The sequence below is a fragment of the Fimicolochytrium jonesii genome (assembly GCF_025526975.1).
Source record: "Fimicolochytrium jonesii strain JEL569 chromosome Unknown EV422scaffold_16, whole genome shotgun sequence".
Classification (NCBI taxonomy): domain Eukaryota; kingdom Fungi; phylum Chytridiomycota; class Chytridiomycetes; order Spizellomycetales; family Powellomycetaceae; genus Fimicolochytrium; species Fimicolochytrium jonesii.
In genome coordinates this window covers 465113-478348 of record NW_026515683.1, presented here as the reverse complement: position 1 = coordinate 478348, position 13236 = coordinate 465113, and the positions used below count along the sequence as shown (strand labels likewise).

The 13236-nt window shown below is 53.0% G+C and overlaps 5 protein-coding genes across 5 annotated transcripts; 2 read left to right on the top strand and 3 right to left on the bottom strand.

The window, feature by feature from the left end:
• Positions 1–557: 557 nt before the first annotated feature.
• EV422DRAFT_533950 (uncharacterized protein) lies at positions 558–2649 on the bottom strand. Its single transcript, XM_053070637.1, has 2 exons — positions 2157–2649; positions 558–1850 (listed from the first exon to the last, which is right to left on the bottom strand). Exons 1-2 carry the CDS (start codon positions 2478–2480, stop codon positions 771–773), a joined length of 1404 nt encoding a protein of 467 aa, XP_052924549.1. The 5' UTR covers positions 2481–2649; the 3' UTR covers positions 558–770.
• Positions 2650–2803: 154 nt separating this feature from the next.
• EV422DRAFT_533947 (kinase-like domain-containing protein) lies at positions 2804–4968 on the top strand. Its single transcript, XM_053070636.1, has 2 exons — positions 2804–3724; positions 3921–4968. Exons 1-2 carry the CDS (start codon positions 3302–3304, stop codon positions 4701–4703), a joined length of 1206 nt encoding a protein of 401 aa, XP_052924548.1. The 5' UTR covers positions 2804–3301; the 3' UTR covers positions 4704–4968.
• Positions 4969–5212: 244 nt separating this feature from the next.
• EV422DRAFT_533942 (uncharacterized protein) lies at positions 5213–9065 on the bottom strand. The gene is made up of 21 exons (XM_053070635.1): positions 8880–9065; positions 8317–8757; positions 8189–8237; positions 8074–8102; positions 7911–8007; positions 7771–7848; positions 7674–7688; positions 7466–7611; positions 7319–7399; positions 7158–7251; positions 6950–7088; positions 6849–6875; positions 6658–6780; positions 6535–6591; positions 6419–6467; positions 6225–6344; positions 5936–6146; positions 5738–5858; positions 5609–5623; positions 5471–5485; positions 5213–5398 (listed from the first exon to the last, which is right to left on the bottom strand). Exons 2-21 carry the CDS (start codon positions 8746–8748, stop codon positions 5323–5325), a joined length of 1974 nt encoding a protein of 657 aa, XP_052924547.1. The 5' UTR covers positions 8749–8757; positions 8880–9065; the 3' UTR covers positions 5213–5322.
• Positions 9066–9246: 181 nt separating this feature from the next.
• Positions 9247–11298, bottom strand: EV422DRAFT_598341 (uncharacterized protein; the record flags this gene model as incomplete). Its single annotated transcript, XM_053073640.1, has 5 exons — positions 9247–10083; positions 10149–10466; positions 10512–10645; positions 10723–10803; positions 10875–11298. Coding segments are annotated over 5 exons (1794 nt in total), but the record flags the coding sequence as incomplete, so codon positions are not given.
• Positions 11299–12107: 809 nt separating this feature from the next.
• Positions 12108–12940, top strand: EV422DRAFT_533927 (uncharacterized protein). The gene is made up of 4 exons (XM_053070634.1): positions 12108–12369; positions 12437–12493; positions 12564–12855; positions 12919–12940. The coding sequence occupies exons 1-3, from the start codon at positions 12198–12200 to the stop codon at positions 12677–12679; spliced, it is 345 nt and encodes a 114-aa protein (XP_052924545.1). The 5' UTR covers positions 12108–12197; the 3' UTR covers positions 12680–12855; positions 12919–12940.
• Positions 12941–13236: the final 296 nt, after the last annotated feature.

The window sequence follows — 13236 nt, the reverse complement described above, 5'->3', positions numbered from 1 at the left end:
ATCCAGATGTTTCCGACTAATGCATCCGATTCATCCGACGAAGAACCTCAGATTGCGGCCATTCGGTCATATAACCTGTATCAGAGGCCCCTCACAACGAGCTCGGAGTCCAACACATCCCAAACTGCGCCATCTGTAAATCACTCGTCCCCATTAGCGTTCTTCGGCGGTGTAGGGTTCCCCCAGCAGGTTAGGTCGGGAACGAAGACGATGGAGCATATCCGACCATGGGTGAAGCGGGAGCAAGTCAACGCCTTGTTCTCTGTATGCGACTGGTGTCACGTATACGAGATACGGGCCAGCGGACTCAAAACGCTATACATATATGTAGCGTTGGCTGGCGGTATACAGGCCTATCTGCTTTTGCTTCTGCCCGCAGAAGGCCATGCCCGTGTTCGAAGCGCGTGAGTGACGCGCGTTACCTAATCAAAAGCACGTGACCTCTAAAGTGTACGCGAGCGTGTTTATTGACACATTCCTTCCCTTTGGAAGGTTCCAGCCAGCATCCACTCTGCTTTCCATCCCTTCCCGACGACGATGCACCTTGCATGTACTGACAAAACCGACTCCAAAATGGGGAATGAATAAATGAACGAAAAGGCCAACTTGGATCAGTTGAAAGATCAGAATCATAATAATTAATTATGCGTCCAAATATGTGTTGTGGTGAGAAATGCATGGATTTGCATTAGGTTAGGAGGGAGGTTCTACAAGTCTCTTCGTCTAAATAGATTGCATGTGACGACAGTTCCGTTGATAAAAGGGTCCGCTCATGCCGTCTCAACAGCCTCAGCCTCCACTGCCGTCTCCACAGTCTTCTCCTCACCCCTCCTCAAAGCCGCAACCTTCGCCTCGGCCGCCGCCTTGGCCTTCTCAGTCGCCTCAGCCTGGTGATCCTCATACCACTTCTTTTTCTCCTCCAACGCCTTGATTGCCTCAGGCACGTCGGCAGCGGAGGTCGGGAGGGTGATCTTCAAGCGCTGGAACTGGTCGATGATGTCAAAGTCGAGCTTGAAGGGTTTTATTGTTGCAGGGGTGGGAGAGTCGGAGGTGGTGGGGCGTTTAGGGCCCTTTTTGCCCTTTTTGCCGCCGCCGAGGACCATGAAGTCCTCTTCTTGCTTTTTGACGAGGACCGCGCCTTCAGGGAGGGCGGAGACTTTGCGGATGTTGGTGGTGGTGGCGGCCGGGGTGGTCACAGTGGTGGTGGAGGGGGCTTTGGACCCGTCAAGGAGACGGATCAATGTGATGCATTGGTTGATCTCGTCGGTGTAAGCCGGGATCTCGGCCGCCTCACGTTCGCGTTCAGCCTGGACAGCGAGTCGCGCCTCGCGGTCCTCACGCACCTTCGCCTGGTAGACCTCGCGTTTCCGCGCCTGCTCCTCGCGCTGGAAGGCGTACCACTCGTCGTTCAGCTTTTTGTGTTCGGCCTTCAACGCGCGGCGTTTCTCGAATTCGGCGTCCAGTTCAGCTTTGGCGGCTTTGCGGTCGTCGCGGAGCTCGTTGAGTGTACCCAGCTTGCCTTTGCGTTCCGTGTCGACTTCGGCCAACTTTGCTTTCACGGCGTCGATCTTCTGTTGCAGGGCGGTGCGTTCCGGGTTGAGGGCATCGACTTGCTTGCGGATCTCATCGAGGAGGGCTTTGTCGGCTTCCACGGACGATTGCTGGCCAGCAAGACCTTCGAGGATCTTTTTGGATTTCTTGAGGTTGGAGATTTCAGCGACGATGCGTTTCTCTTCGAGGAGGGAGAGCTCGCCTGATTGCTGTTGGCGCTCGAGGGTGAGGATCTGCTTCTCGACGTCTTCTACGCTCTTGTAGCCCAAACGGTCCTTCGACGACTTGCTCTCGTTTGTCTAAGATATAGAAAAGGAGTGTGGTTAGAATCAAGTGTGTTGGGTTGCTGGAATGATCAATGTATATCCTGCTCGCTCCGCTCGCGACGAGGATGTCGGACGGATGTGATCCGCATTTCTTAGCCTTCGGCCCAATTGGGTTGCGTCGCTTAGCTCGGCGTCGCCGCACTCAAGCATTCTCCTCGCTGTCGCTCTGAACCCTCAAGCATTCCTGGGTCTTACGGCCCAGTTGGGATCGCTATCGCTCGCATTCTCCTCGCTTCGCTCGGACTTTCCATCGCTCGCAGCTCTCTCTCGTTCACTCACCCTAGCGCGAAGCCCCTCCTGAATCTGTTTCTGCTTCTCAATCAATTTCTGCCTGTTATCTCTGATAGCATTGCTCTCCTTGATCAAATCATCCAAAGCAGTCCGGAACTCTTTACGTCTGTCAGCATAAGCGTCGTTGATATTGTCGGTGCCGTTGAGTTTCTGTTGGGCCTCGGCGTGTTTCTTTTTGAGGGTCTCAATGTTGTTGTCTATTTCCTTGAGGGTCTTTTCGTAGGTTGCTTGGTCGGGCTTCACGGGCCTCTCCTGCTTTCCGGCGGTTGCGGCAGCGGGGGCGGCGGGAGTGACGATCTCTTCGACGGACATTATTGATCACGACGGATAGCGAGAACTCTGCGGGGAGAGGGCGGAAGCGGGGGGTTAAGACGTATGCTCCGGGTGAAGGCGAACACAGGAGGAAGTGGGTAACCCTGTTACCTTTGTGGGTTAGTGAGAGCTCAGCCGGGGGTTGGTTGGGTGGTGGGTTGGAAAGGAAAGAAGGGCGAACTGCGAACGGCCACGGGAAGGAGCGGAAAGAGCGGAAAGCGGCCAGGCGTTTGGTCACAGTGACTCACGGTGACTAACACGCGCGTGACTCACCGTGACTATCGCCTGGGTGACTCATAGTGACTCACCGTGACTATTCCACTCGGTTGTTCCCACGCTTTCCCCAACTGACGAATTCACAGGAAACAACTTCGCAAAACAACCCGTCAAACATCCGCCCCCACCCACCATCGCCGCATCCCCACTGACTGGAGATATACTTTCAAGCTACCCACGAACCTGCTGAGCCCTCGTCAAGAAAGGAAGAAACCCAGCCGCTCTCAGTGAGTGTAAAACTGTTGGACTCCGAACGAACTCGTGGAAGGAAGGCACAGCAAAGTCAACCTCGGACCTCGAACTCGCTCGGAATCCCGCCGTTCAGCCTCGGACTGCATAGAACTGCCTCGGAAGACTTAGCTCAATTCCCACGAAACCACATACCGTACAACCTCCTCCAGCGATAACACCAAGAGAGCGCCTCTGACCGTCAACCCTATCAAACTAACTCGGCATCTCGCACAACGGCCGCCACGCCCAATCCCTTCAAAACCGCCCATCGCCACCTTCCCCACGCACTTCCCCACCCAACAACCCCTTCGAAAATGGCCCACGACCAATCCCGCAACCCTGACCGCTACATACGTCTCGAAAAGCTCGGCGAAGGCACCTACGCAACCGTGTACAGAGGCAAATCGCGCATCGACGGCGCTACAGTCGCCCTCAAAGAAATACACCTTGACAACGAGGAGGGTGCGCCCTCAACCGCCATCCGTGAAATATCACTCATGAAGGAACTCAGGCACAAGAATATTGTTCGATTGCATGATGTTGTCCATACGGAAAAGACACTCACGCTGGTGTTTGAGTATATGGATCAGGATTTGAAGAAGTATATGGATGGACTTCCGACCCATGGACAGGTGGACCCGAGAACGGCGAAATGGTTCATGTATCAGTTGATTCAGGGGATTGCTTTTTGTCATGATAATAGGGTGCTTCATAGAGATTTGAAGCCTCAGAATTTGGTGAGTACCCGTGAGCGCAGCAAAGGGCGGGCGGAGCGAGCCACATTGCTCCGGAGGCGCAATACTCCCCTCACCGCGGTACTTAGCGAGATGCGTCTTTTGCGAGAAAGGCGATCGCTCAACCATCGCTTCGCTTCGCTCATTCATCCATCACTTACAATCATACTAACGCTTCTCATATTTCTTTTTTATGCAGCTGATAAACCAGAATAAAGACTTGAAGTTGGGAGATTTCGGACTTGCACGAGCATTCGGGATCCCCGTCAACACATTCTCCAACGAAGTCGTGACACTATGGTACCGCGCCCCTGACGTCCTCCTGGGCTCGCGCAACTACTCCACCTCAATCGACATCTGGTCCGCCGGCTGCATCATGGCCGAAATGTACTCCGGCAAGCCCCTCTTCCCCGGCAAAACCAACGAAGACCAGCTCTTCAAGATCTTCAAGCTCCTCGGCACGCCCAACGAAGACACCTGGACCGGCGTCTCCGAGCTGCAGGAATACAAAACCAACTGGCCGCTCTACCCCGGCCAACATCTCTCCGAACGTATCCCCCAGCTCGACTACCTGGGCCTCGAGCTCCTGGGCTCTATGCTGCGCTACGACCCCTCCACGCGGATATCCGCAAAAGACGCCCTCTTACACCCGTACTTCAACGATATCCACCTCCAAATCCACCAACAGCAATTGCAGCAGCAGCAGTTCATGATGCCGACGCCCCTCACGACCCCGCCGACCCTCCAGCAGCAGCAGCAGCACCACCAGCAGGCGATGATCAACGCGGGGTATATCCACGCGATGGCGCCGCAGATGCAGATGCAGATGATGCCGATGGGGGCGATGCAGATGCAGGCGGTGCCGATGGGAGCGGTGCCGGTGCAGATGGCGCCGAATGGGCAGATGTTGGCGTACACTGATTCGCAGTTGGCGGGAATGGGCATGGGAGGGGTGGGCATGAGTGGGGGGTACATGGGGTGATTGTCCATGCGTCCGTGCTTGTGGACTCAAATTGGATGGAGCAACGCTTAGCCGCCGTTGTGACGGGAGGACGGCATTTTATGGAGAGTCCTCCTCGTGTGGCTTTATCGCTCCGACAACAACACCCGACTGACGCGGGGCTCCTCAAAACGACGCATCCTTTCGATGTCGCCGAACCCCCGCTTTCAGAGACCGCCATCCACCTCCGCACATCATGTATAAAGATCCTGCCCTCCCCTTGTCATTCCCTTCGATCGTAGGGGGGGGGGGGGGGGGGGGGGGGGGGCCGTCACCCCTCCTTTTGTATTGCATTGTTTGTTTTGTCGTTTTTGGGACATTTTCGCCAATCACCCCTGCCCCCCTCTGTCTTCGCTTGGAGTCCATTTTGTCCAAACATCGCCACTTACACACCATATCCCCCTGTGATCAGATGATATATCCTGCTTCTGTTCTAACTGTACATAAAATGAAGTCGTGGTCGTTATTGATGGGGGTGCATTATCAATACACTAGCGAGCTATAGGTTACATTGCGGGCTACTACATCTGTGGATATGAAATTGCTATGTTGATATGCATGAGGTGAGCGGGAAACTGGCCTGTGACTCGAAATTAGAGCACTAGAGGGGCCGCGGGACGGTGATCCCGGACGCGTCGTGGGTTGTGGTTTGGGTGACGCTTAGGTTCGTGATGTCCCTATGATTCGAAGAGAAGGTGTGAGTGTCGCCATTGCAAGTTAATGAGAAGTCGTGGGTGAGTTGAGGGTACCTTCCGAACACGATGCTGTGAAGAGACAAGTTATGGAGAGCGGTGTTAGTACATAGGAATGTGAACGATCCGGCATCCTCCGTTGCGAAGGTGAGAAATGCGTATAAAGTGAGGGGTTCCCTTCTTCCGTTTCTCTACCTTTTGCACCAATCCCTGTGAAACGACGGAAGAAGCAGATGAGTGAGTATATGATAGCAAAACGTAATGGCAAGTCGATACGGAAAGCCAACGTCTCTGTGAGGAGAAGGGGCGACCGTTTGCACGTACACAGCCAGAAGGAAGCGGGTGCGGAACGAGACCTGTTTCGCGAGGTACGCGCCGCGCCAGAGCAAGAAGGCGCCGAACCCGTTCACGGATTGGCCGCTGGCTAGGTCGACGACCGCTGAGTCTATTTCCATCCGGAATAACATCAATCAGCCTTTATCATCCATACCCACAAGCATAGTGGATAATCAGAGTCCTCACCTCCACCGATATAAGAAAACGACCCAAAGTGCCTATAACAAAACGGCTTGCTCGCCGCCTCAATCATCTGCAGCGCCCCGGAGGACGTGGAGTTGGCTGACCCGAACGCCTGCTGGTTAAACTTCTTGGCGAGGTATTCACCCTGTTGGCGGGCTACTTGCGCTGTCGCTGGTAGGGATGTTAGCTTGCTTTTGACTTCGTCGACTAGTTTCTGTGATATGGTGGTTGGAGATAAGCTTGGCCGTGAAGGGTGGGTAATGGCCTGAATCCGCGTTGATGTGTCTCGTACCTCCAGCTCTTTGATATCCAACGAGTAATTGTTATCCGCGTCGTACTTCTTGAACAGGCGTTCCATCTCGACCAGATGGGTGGCCGTCTCCGGGAACCGGTCGACTACCTTCCGCATCACCTGTATTGACACATTCCTTTAGCAACTCCGTCGTTCACGTTCATTGGTCTCAAAAAGTCGGAGAACAAACTAACCGCTTGAAACTCATCGTAGTTGAGTTCCTCTTTCCCATAGTCCTTGAAACTGAAGAGTACTTGTGTGTCAGACACTCCGCCGAGTCTGATGTGGCCGTCCAAGTCAGGCATCATACCTTCCCTTGATGAGAGCCAACATGTTCGGGTGTTCTATCGTCGCACAATCGCCAAGGCTGCACAGATCTCATCATAAGTTTCAGCTCCAATTACGCTGCACGACTCAAATGCCCAAAACTCACGCGTATACGCCTTCTGTGCCCTTTACTCTCAGTCTGGAGTCTACCTCTATCGCGCGTTTATGATCTTGCGCGGTGAGCTTATCTACGAGGCGCTTGGTGAAGTCGTTGAGACCGATGCCGGTGCTGGGTAATGCGGCAAATTTCAGTATCTGGGGAAACTGCAGAGTTCTGCATCGCATACCAGCATTTACCTCCATACACAAATTCCGAAAGGAATACTACCAGGAAAATTCGTAACCTCGAATCAACGGAGGCTTCCGACGGGGAAGACCAGCGCCATACAACCACTCACTCGAAGGTGTCCTTTTCGCCGGGCTTTGCGTTTTTGGCGCGGAAGGTCAGAACGCCAGGATCAACTTTCGTGACACGGGCATTCGTGATGATTTCGACGTTGTGTTTCCGGAAATGTTCCTCGGCGTACTTGGATATGGCTGTGAGAACACGAAATTCGCAGTTGAGGATCACATATGGGCCGCCGGAAGCCAAAGCCTAATACTCACTGGCCGAGAATGTGTTCAGAATGTGGTCGGCGCTTTGGACGATGGTGACGTGTGCTGTGTGACCGCACAGCTCGGGGAAATATACAGAAAGATCCTGAAGTAAGCGGAGTAAGGGGATGAGAAACATTGGAGCTTGAGCCAGAAGTTCCCGTTCAGCTTACATTATGAAGGAAATCGTACAATTCGGCCGCGTATTCCACTCCAGTGGGGCCTCCGCCCGCTATCACGAAACTCAACAGTCTCTGCAAGAAGCCAAGGAATGTCAACTTATAAGTGTCCACCAATTCGTCTGAGCGCGCTCAGCGTACTTTTCGCTCCTCTTCGGAAGTCGTTGGCAATGCCGCCTTCTCAAAATTCGTTAAGAGCTTGGTACGAAGCCCCAACGCGTCGTTGATGTTCTTCAAGAACTGTGCATTCTCCCGGACTCCCGGCACTCCGAATGTGTTGTTGATGGCTGCCGAGCACGAAAGTCAGATACACGAATCGCTGGTTGCCACTGAGCTCCGACCTACTCACCCCCTACCCCGATGACTGATCAATCAGGCAATGAAGGCAATGTGATAATTAGCACCTCGGAAGGACCTAATACTGGAACATGCATTGGGAAACCTACCGAGCTTGTCGTAAGGGACTAGGAAATGCTTTCCATCGCCGCCCACCACTTCAATCATCTTGATATCGAAGTGAACGTCTGCAGTTGGACGTCAATATCATCCCGCCTGTCGCTTCCCCTTTCATTCCATGGACACATACCGTATGCCGCGGCCTCACAGAAATGAGCGCGCGATTTCCGACAGATTCTGCGCATGCTTTCTGTCAGACTTCTGGGTTCGGCTGTTCCCGTGGTGGCCTAAAGAGGTGATAACGCGTCGTCATTTCATCCACAGCAATGTTGTACCGGATCTGCGAAGCGTACCTCTGGCAGGAGTGGCGTGAAGAGGAAGTCTGAAGGGGAATGTAACAGACATGTGGGCTGGGGGTATCAGACATGTGGGCTGGGGGTATCGCATTTCACAAGATTGGTAACCTACAGTTCGTCGGTGATATCACCACGGTATAGTAGCCGTTTTGTTGCAGATCCTAAATGATCAAGCGCGAGAAGCCATCGAAAGTGAGCCGTCGGAGTTCCAACGCTCGTCATCCTGAGAATCTGCCCCACCTTGATGACACTCGTAGATCCCCATCCGCTGCCCAGCACCACCAGACGTGGCTTATCCAAGTCTGCAGAGTCGTCTCCGATACGGGTGGCAACCGGTAGCTCCTTGCCATTAATTATCACCGTGGCTGGGTAGCTCCTCCCCTGCGAGGAGTCATTTGATGGGACGACAGCCGGAAAGTGCGGCTCCTCCTTAGCTTCTTCCGCAGCGACCACCGCCGTGAAAAGCAGCGCACAAGCAGTCCCGACTAGGCCCGCTCCCAACACGGCTGTTCCAACTCGGCTTCGCCACCTCGGCGATGGCGGCAGCGGTCCAGAGCTGGTTGTTGCGCTGCGGACAGCAGCTAGAGGCTGAGCTCGAGATGCTCTAGGCCCCACGGTTACGTGCATAAGGCTCGAGCGGCTCGCCCGGAAGCCAACTGTTCGCGCAATCATTCTTATGATCTGGTGGAAGACGTATGAGGGAAGACGAACGTGTATGCAATGGAAATTCGTCTCTATGTCTGCCTTTCGAGGCTTCTTGATAAAGACAAAGCAGGACGCTATCGGTATCTCTAAGACGCTACCTATATCTGCGCTGTGATGTGTATGCAGAGGGTCTTTATAGGATGAGATGAGTTGCGGAGTTCGGTTGAAATTGAAAGCACATTCTCACACCGGTTGGGCAGCCATTGGATGATTGGAGCCCAACTCTCCAACGCCCACGCCCAACTTCCTCCAAAGTGACGTATCGACACGCGCTGTCGAAATCTAGTCAGAGACGATGCCCGCTCGTCAGTCTTCAGACGCAGAAAACGAAAACCTAGGACAACGAAACACTGAACCCATATGGGACCTTGAAAGTTTGCTATAGATCTACCTCTAAACTTGATTCCCCTTTCATCCTCCGCTACTCCTCCGAATGCCCCGCCCACGGATATCGAGGCTCCACCCCTAGCGAGCGACCCTCCTCCAATTTTTCCATCTCTCCTTCCACTCGCCGATCTCATCCTTCAAGGCCGCCTTATACTGTTGATTTAAGGCCAGGAACAAGACCGGATTGAGCACCGTATACAGCATGGCGGTGATGAAGGCGAATCTGTCCGCCCAGGCCACTGGTGGCTGCAGCGTCCACAGGTTGTAGATGAATTCAACAAACTCGGGAAGCAGACCGATGTAGTAGACGATGACGATGATGCTTGCTTGCCTGGCCAGGGCATGCGCAATTTCGTTGTGTCGCTTCATATACTTTTTCTTCTTGTCCACTGGCTTTTTCGCTGGCCGTTTCATCGAGAAGCGACTTTCCCCACCCTCGACGGCAAACATCACCTTCCCTATACGAGATTTCTTTTTGGCTGACGATGGACTGCTGGGACCTAAATCGTTCGTCCGCCGTGGCGCGGTGCCGTTCCGACCTGCCTCATGTGACGAAGAAGGCTCTGGGCGCGATCGCTCCTCGTCGGTCGCTTCCGAACGTGCACCGCTACTCTCTTCATCCTCGACTCCCGACCCTTCAGCAATGACTTCATCTTGCAGGAATCCCACAAAATACGAGACCAGCCCGTTGGTGATCTCCATTCGAGGCAAGCTTGATATTTCTGGATTGGCATGCGCCGTTTCTTTCCCTTTCACGTCGATATTGTTGAGATCCCCGTCGAGCGCCAAACTGTTAGAACTTTGCGGAAAAACCACTGTTTGCGACATCATTCTGGTTTTCAGCACCCCGGTGCTGCTGCCTGACGTCTGCAGCTGCTTCCCTGAATTAGTAGACTTGTCCAACATGTACTTGTTCTGACATTGGTAAACTGAATCAACATATGGAATGAAGATGATTTCTGAGGTGCAGGTCTACTTACCTCTTCGTTGAGCTGCGCCAGTAGGTCTCCGCTATCCTGAAGTTCCTCCACCGTTTCCTGTTGTTGTGTTTGGTGCGTCGTGAACATCAGTTTCGAATTGATCGCATTCCGCGCCTCCTTCAAGACTTCTTGATACGCCCTGTAGACCCGGAGGTACATGAAAAATGCGCCCAGTCCCGTTGACGACACGAACATGGCTGCTTCCGTAGCCAGAATCGCTCCTTTCCAGGTTCCGGTTGCCCACGGGGCCAAGCAATAGACCCCGCCTGAACTCGGTGTGCCCCATACTTGCAATGCAAACGGTTGCTGAAAGAACATCTGGTCAGCACGAGCAGACAAAGTTACCATCGGAATGCAACTCACCGCTGCCAACATGATAGCGAAAACCCACATTCCCAAAGCCATTTTTTTTGCAATTTTCAAAGGGATCTCCTTCCTAAGAACGATGGAGATGTAGCGTTCGGCGGTATAGGAGAAGAACGCAATCTGAGCAAGCACTGCATCGTATAAACAATCATATTCAGTTGAACATTCGAGATAACGAAGCTCGGATGCTCTGCTCCTCTCTGCATACCTCCCCAGAGGCTGTTGAAATACGATTGGATTTGGCATGTGACAAATCCGCCAGGATGGTAGCCCATGATCGCGGCTGGCACTGGGGAGGAGAAAGATGTATTTAGTCCATAAAGTCCATGCATTGTCACCAGACCGGAGAAAGCTACATACATATCCTCAGAAATAGTCCCACTGAAACTGCCAGAAAATCGACCGAGATGATACAAAGCACGAACACTTTCGCCGCCGTCAACGCCACCCGTTTCTGAACCCAGAAGAAAAGCGCCGAGGCGAACAGAGCCGCACAGGATAAGATCAGTCCCGCCCAGTTGAAGATGTGTTGCTCCGTTGTCAGCCGGAATGGAAGATATATCTCTCCGCGCACCATTTCGAGCGGGATATCGTTGATGGAGTACAGCCCATTTTCATCTGGTGGGCCAACGCCCGGCGGTAGAGGAAATTCCGGTGGTGGTTTCATTCGGGCACGCAGAGGGGTATTGGTTACGTGAAGTAGAATGGAGTAAGGCGGAAGCAAGAGGAGGGTTAGCGTTCCACAAACAAGTTGACGGGAAAGCCGAGCCGGGGAGCTGGGGCAACGCAAACAGGTCCAAGCTTTTGCGCCGTGCGCCGGTGACATAAGCTCCGCTCCGCCCGACCGCGTTCGGTCAGAGCCGAACCGAGTTTCACGGATGGATTTGGATTGCAGTATAATGGACTGTTGCAGCAAGCGCCCTAGCTGGCCAGACCAACCGTCGAGCGGAATCCATCAACGTAAGAAGCTTCATGACGATCCCCTCATAGATTCTCTCTTCTGCTTCTTGGAGTAATCATTTGAATCCCGATATCCCTCCATCCGCTACGGACGGAAGCTAAACTAATGATCCGAGTTTTTAAGTAGGGAAGGCTGGAACCTCGGAGGATCTTCGCTGATTACTCAGGATGATTTGATTCCGGGAGAGCCGTACCGCTCAGAAAAACCCAAGAAATTCATCATTGAAGCGACGTTGCTGATGAGCGTGCGTTTCGTAGCAGCACTGCACGGAGGGCGCTTCAAGTGAGGAAGCGTTTGTTAGCTTTGCGGGTCGAGAAATTCTGACGAACGCTCTATCGTGAAAAGGGTTTCTCTCAAAACCTGAGGCGATGCGTAAAATATAGAGTGTGTATGTACCTCCGAAATTAAAGCTTTCCGTACCATCGGAGAGCGGTTGGTATCGTTTGCCAAAATGACGGCACTGTCAATCGGGTGTCTAATTTGAGGGAGACGCTTCACATGCCATTCTTGCCCTATTGATCTTGACATACAAGCATATTGTTTTCCTGATTCCAGACCCTTGCAGTGACGTCGTTTCCGTCCCAGTCATTGCTCAGCTTGTGAGACTGCGCAATGGAATACTCACTACACCATAAATACTCCCTCCTTCCCACTTGTTCTCGGCCTGTCGTCGTTCGTCTGGGCTTTACTACAAATCTAGAAAGAGAAAAGTACTATATACCATGAGCGGAAGCATCGATGTCGAGGCATGCGCTGCAGACCCGTTAGTACAGGGCGCTGTTCTGAGCGATCCCACAGTTCAAGCCGGTATCACGCAGAAGTGCATGGCTCAAATCGGACTGGTAGTTCAAACCGCAACAGATAGATGTACCGCCACAGTCAACGACATGTCAAGTGAGTGGTTTTCTCTTGGTTCCCAACTGCTCTCAAAGTATACTGACCGTTTTTTTTCGACATCAAGCGACATACGGCAGCACTAGCATCTTAATTGGCTTCACCCTGCCGTTGATTTACTTAGGTGGGATTTCTCGGTGGGACTTCTAAGTCGGGAATGCAATACTAGAGGCTGACCCGTATCTATTTCTCAGGGCTTTCCGTTTCCATCTGGAGGATGTGGACAAAACCCTCGCTCCGAGGGGGTCTGCTACTCTTCGCGATGGTTCTGACGGTGGTCGACTCGGGGACGTTAATTGCAGGAAAGTGAGTAGTAAATGGTTTCTGCATCTCACCATAGATACGAGCGCGGCCGCCAACTTTGCCTTGTAGAATCCATGCCCCGACGTGGCTCATGGAGCCATACAATTATAGGAGCTATGTGTTCATGCTTCTAACTGTCCCGGCCATTCGTAATAGTGTGATCGTCACCGCCGCAAGCCTCCGGTAGGTTCCTTTTCAATGCCAAACGTTCTCGATCCGCTCTTCACAAATCTCTTCGGGATTTAGCTATGCGGTGGTCTACACGAACGATATGCACCAAAAGCTACTCATCGGCGGTCTCTCGAGCATAGCCGTGATTTCGATGGCTCTATCTCTCGGAATCGGCATTCGTGACGTGAACGCTCAAGGCTATGTTGGAAAAGGCTATTGGGCCGCAGTTATTGTGGATCCCATTGCATACATCGTGGCTGGCGTGGCGACCTTCACGACGAAGCTTCGGACCACTCGGCAGAGGGTCAAAGCAAGCGGCGCTCCAGGAAGCAACATCAGAATGGCCAGTTTGGAGACTGCGAACAATATAGTCATGGGGTTCACACTTGCGGC

Coding starts and splice junctions, on each gene's coding strand:
- EV422DRAFT_533947 (XM_053070636.1), top strand. CDS start 3,302: ATGGCCCACGACCAATCCCGCAACCCTGACCGCTACATACGTCTCGAA. Junction 3,725..3,920: donor ATTTGAAGCCTCAGAATTTG/GTGAGTACCCGT, acceptor TTTTTTATGCAG/CTGATAAACCAGAATAAAGA.
- EV422DRAFT_533927 (XM_053070634.1), top strand. CDS start 12,198: ATGAGCGGAAGCATCGATGTCGAGGCATGCGCTGCAGACCCGTTAGTA. Junction 12,370..12,436: donor CACAGTCAACGACATGTCAA/GTGAGTGGTTTT, acceptor TTCGACATCAAG/CGACATACGGCAGCACTAGC. Junction 12,494..12,563: donor CCTGCCGTTGATTTACTTAG/GTGGGATTTCTC, acceptor TCTATTTCTCAG/GGCTTTCCGTTTCCATCTGG.
- EV422DRAFT_533942 (XM_053070635.1), bottom strand. CDS start 8,748: ATGATTGCGCGAACAGTTGGCTTCCGGGCGAGCCGCTCGAGCCTTATG. Junction 7,252..7,318: donor TGTACGATTTCCTTCATAAT/GTAAGCTGAACG, acceptor CGCTTACTTCAG/GATCTTTCTGTATATTTCCC. Junction 6,876..6,949: donor GGCGAAAAGGACACCTTCGA/GTGAGTGGTTGT, acceptor TTTTCCTGGTAG/TATTCCTTTCGGAATTTGTG.
- EV422DRAFT_533950 (XM_053070637.1), bottom strand. CDS start 2,480: ATGTCCGTCGAAGAGATCGTCACTCCCGCCGCCCCCGCTGCCGCAACC. Junction 1,851..2,156: donor AGGAGGGGCTTCGCGCTAGG/GTGAGTGAACGA, acceptor TCTATATCTTAG/ACAAACGAGAGCAAGTCGTC.